General features: G+C 33.6%; 1 protein-coding gene across 1 annotated transcript; it reads left to right on the forward strand.

Annotated features, from left to right (window-relative positions):
* The first annotated feature begins 523 nt into the window (after positions 1 to 523).
* On the forward strand, positions 524 to 3,129 carry LOC137816111 (protein NRT1/ PTR FAMILY 5.6). The gene is made up of 4 exons (XM_068619204.2): positions 524 to 635; positions 952 to 1,169; positions 1,383 to 1,927; positions 2,166 to 3,129. Exons 1-4 carry the CDS (start codon positions 524 to 526, stop codon positions 3,013 to 3,015), a joined length of 1,725 nt encoding a protein of 574 aa, XP_068475305.2. The 3' UTR covers positions 3,016 to 3,129.
* The last annotated feature ends 251 nt before the right edge of the window (positions 3,130 to 3,380 follow it).

Genomic DNA, 3,380 nt, shown 5'->3' on the forward strand with positions numbered 1-3,380 from the left:
AAAATTAAAAAATTTATATGCGTCCCATTACATTTGAATGGTCATAATGTCGTTGCCAGCCTTTAGTTTTTGCCATTTTTCATCAGAGCACTATTGAGGAAGTATTAATCTAGTCTATCAGCAGAAGCTGTCAAGAGTATATCAACAGAAACTGTCAAGAGTATATCATTGTTATAAAAAAGCTGACAAAAGAAACAATAATCCAGAACTTGTCTGGGTGTTGTGGCTATCACCATAGTCTCACGAGTTTTACGGTCAGAACCAGCTTACACCAATAAACGTTACAAAGTTTTAATTTGGGAAAGTTGTTTTGCATTTTTTTACTTGAAAGTGAAATAAAATTTTAAATTTTTACAAATTGGAGAGTTTGTAACAGAATGTATTGTGAAGTCCTAGAGCCGTGTAGAGAACTACAGTTCGTTAGGATGATTAGACTGCCTTACTTCTTAACTTCTACTTTCTGCAGTATAAATAAATAGGCCTATTTTACTTAGCAATTTTTATTTGTAAAGACTAAGAAGAAATGGAGAATACAGTTACTGAGAGAAATGTGCATGATGCATCTGTTGACTACAGAGGTAGACTACCTCTTCGTGCTTCCACTGGTGTATGGAAAGCCGCCCTCTTTGTCCTCGGTAAGATGCTTGCTCACATGTATAGTCATTGTTTTGTAGCTTTATTTTCATCATGAAATAAGAAGAAAATGCTAGTGAAAAAAAGAGAGTAAGTGTTAACATACACTATTCCAACTTATGTTCGTGTACACATGCATACTAAAATTAGAGAAAAATAAAATAAGATTTCCTTAGTTTCTCGTCATCTCTGAACAATTTTAGGAGAACTTTATTCTTCTTTTATAGGTTCTTAGTAATGGAGAAGAAGTTACTATAAAATTTTTTTGTGTTTGACTTATATGATCACATCATAACTTGATATTTCAATTTGGAGCAGCAATTGAATTTTGTGAAAGAATAAGCTACTTTGGAATAGCAAGTAATCTTATCTCGTACCTGACTAAAGTGATGCATGAAGACCTCGAAACAGCAACCAAGAATGTAAACTATTGGTCAGGAACAACAACCCTGATGCCTCTGGTTGGGGGATTTATAGCTGACACCTATACTGGTAGATTTTATATGATCCTGCTTTCCTCCTTTGTATACCTAATGGTAAATCTACTTTTCCCCTAATCAATGTGAACAACTTATCTTATAATACTTATACACCTCATTCATTGTTCAATAAATTTCCCATGTGCTGAAATTGTATTTTTTCTTTTTTTCAAATTTGTTTATATAATTATGTATGACTACAAGCACTGATAGTCTGGTGTATTTTGTGTTGTCGTAAAACTAAAGCTCATTTCATGGTGTGTCAACTAGGGACTAAGCCTCTTGACCATGTCTCAATTCATCCCAAGTATAAAGCCTTGTGACACTGGGATATGCAAACAACCACGAAAAGTTCATGAAGTGTTTTTCTTTTTTTCCCTTTATTGTATTTCCTTGGGTACTGGAGGATACAAACCATGCTTGGAAAGCTTTGGAGCTGACCAATTTGATGATGGTCACTTGGAAGAAAGAAAGAAGAAAATGTCTTTCTTCAATTGGTGGAACTTTGTATTGTGCTTCGCGTTGGTGCTTAGTGCAACAATGATTGTTTATGTTCAAGACTTTGTCAGTTGGGGAGTTGCTTTTCTCATCATAACTTTTCTTATGGCTCTTACTATCATAGCTTTCTTTGTGGGAAGACCATTTTATAGGTACAGAAGGACAGGAAGAAACCCTTTATCCCAAATTTTACAAGTTTTAATTGCAGCAGTAAGGAAAAGAAATTTGTCTTGTCCTTCAAATCCTGCTTTGTTGTATGAGGTCCCACAGTCAGAGAGGTCCAAAGACAGGCTTTTGAGACTCACTAGCACGCTCAGGTATTTACCACACAAAGACCTGTCAGATTGATAATTAATATTTTTCATTGTTAGAATTTAGAGGCATAGATTGTGTAAATACCATGTACATATAATCCAATGACAAATTACGATATAGATATTTTTATAATAATTATCTTAAAAATTTATCCAATTAAAGAATAAAAACTTTTACACAAATAATATATGCCTACTAAATTCATTAGTGGAAATTAACACAAATCAATTCAATGAATAGTTTCCTTGACAAGGCTGCAATAATTGATGAGGAACATGTTGAGGAGAAGAACAATCCGTGGAGACTAGCAACAGTGACAAGAGTCGAAGAAACAAAACTCATTATAAATTTAGTTCCCATATGGCTAACTTCATTAACTGTTGGAGTATGTATAGCTCAAGGCACAACACTCTTCGTTAAACAAGCAGCTGCAATGAACTTAAAGATAAGTGACAACTTCAAAATCCCAGCCGCTTCCATGTCCTCTCTTTCAGCGGTTGGTATCTTAATAATTGTCCCAATATATGATAGGATTATTGTTCCACTTATGAGAAAAATTACTGGTAATGAAAGAGGCATTGACATCCTTACGAGGATCAGCATTGGTATGGCACTATATGTCATACTCATGATTGTTGCTGCCTTAGTAGAAACGAAGAGACTAAGAATGGAAACCGACAACAATTCTATGAGCGTGTTGTGGTTGATACCCCAATACTTAATCCTTGGCGTAGGAGATTCATTTTGTATAGTTGGTTTGCAAGAGTACTTCTATGATCAAGTTCCTCACTCAATGAAAAGCTTAGGAATGGGGTTGTATCTTAGTGTGATTGGAGCAGGGTACTTCTTAAGCAACTTTTTTATAATAATCGTGGACCATGTCACTGGGAAAAAAGGCAAAAGTTGGATTGGAAAGGACATAAATTCAAGCCATCTGGATAAGTTTTATTGGTTGTTAACCATCATAAATGCTTTAAATTTGTGTCTCTTTCTCTTCTTGGCAAAAATGCATACTTATAAGACTGTGCATAGAGATGCTGAGGAAATTGATGGTTCTAACCGTGATGGAGTGGAGATACTGTTATCATAAAGATCAACCGAGATAGTCCTCATCATGACTTACTATGTCTTCTGCGTAATCAAATAAGAATATGTAATATGTATTTCTTAATAATATTTATTGAATATTGGATTAGTGCTCAAATTCTCGCATATTATTTAAGTATTGTTATCTAAGCAATGACACATGACTACAGAAAAAAATTTACTTTCATTTTAGTTAGAAAATGCATTGTCAAAATTCATTTTTTTTTCATATAAAAAGGGAGATTACACTGTTAGATTTAAAGTTTAACAAAGTTATGCAGTGGACAATGTTTTCATTAACACAAATCTTAATTTCTTATATGTTCTTATAAGAATTGATTTAATATTATTGATTTTTTATTAAATATG

Source organism: Phaseolus vulgaris, chromosome 1, assembly GCF_051622355.1.
Source record: "Phaseolus vulgaris cultivar YP4 chromosome 1, ASM5162235v1, whole genome shotgun sequence".
Classification (NCBI taxonomy): Eukaryota; Viridiplantae; Streptophyta; class Magnoliopsida; order Fabales; family Fabaceae; genus Phaseolus; species Phaseolus vulgaris.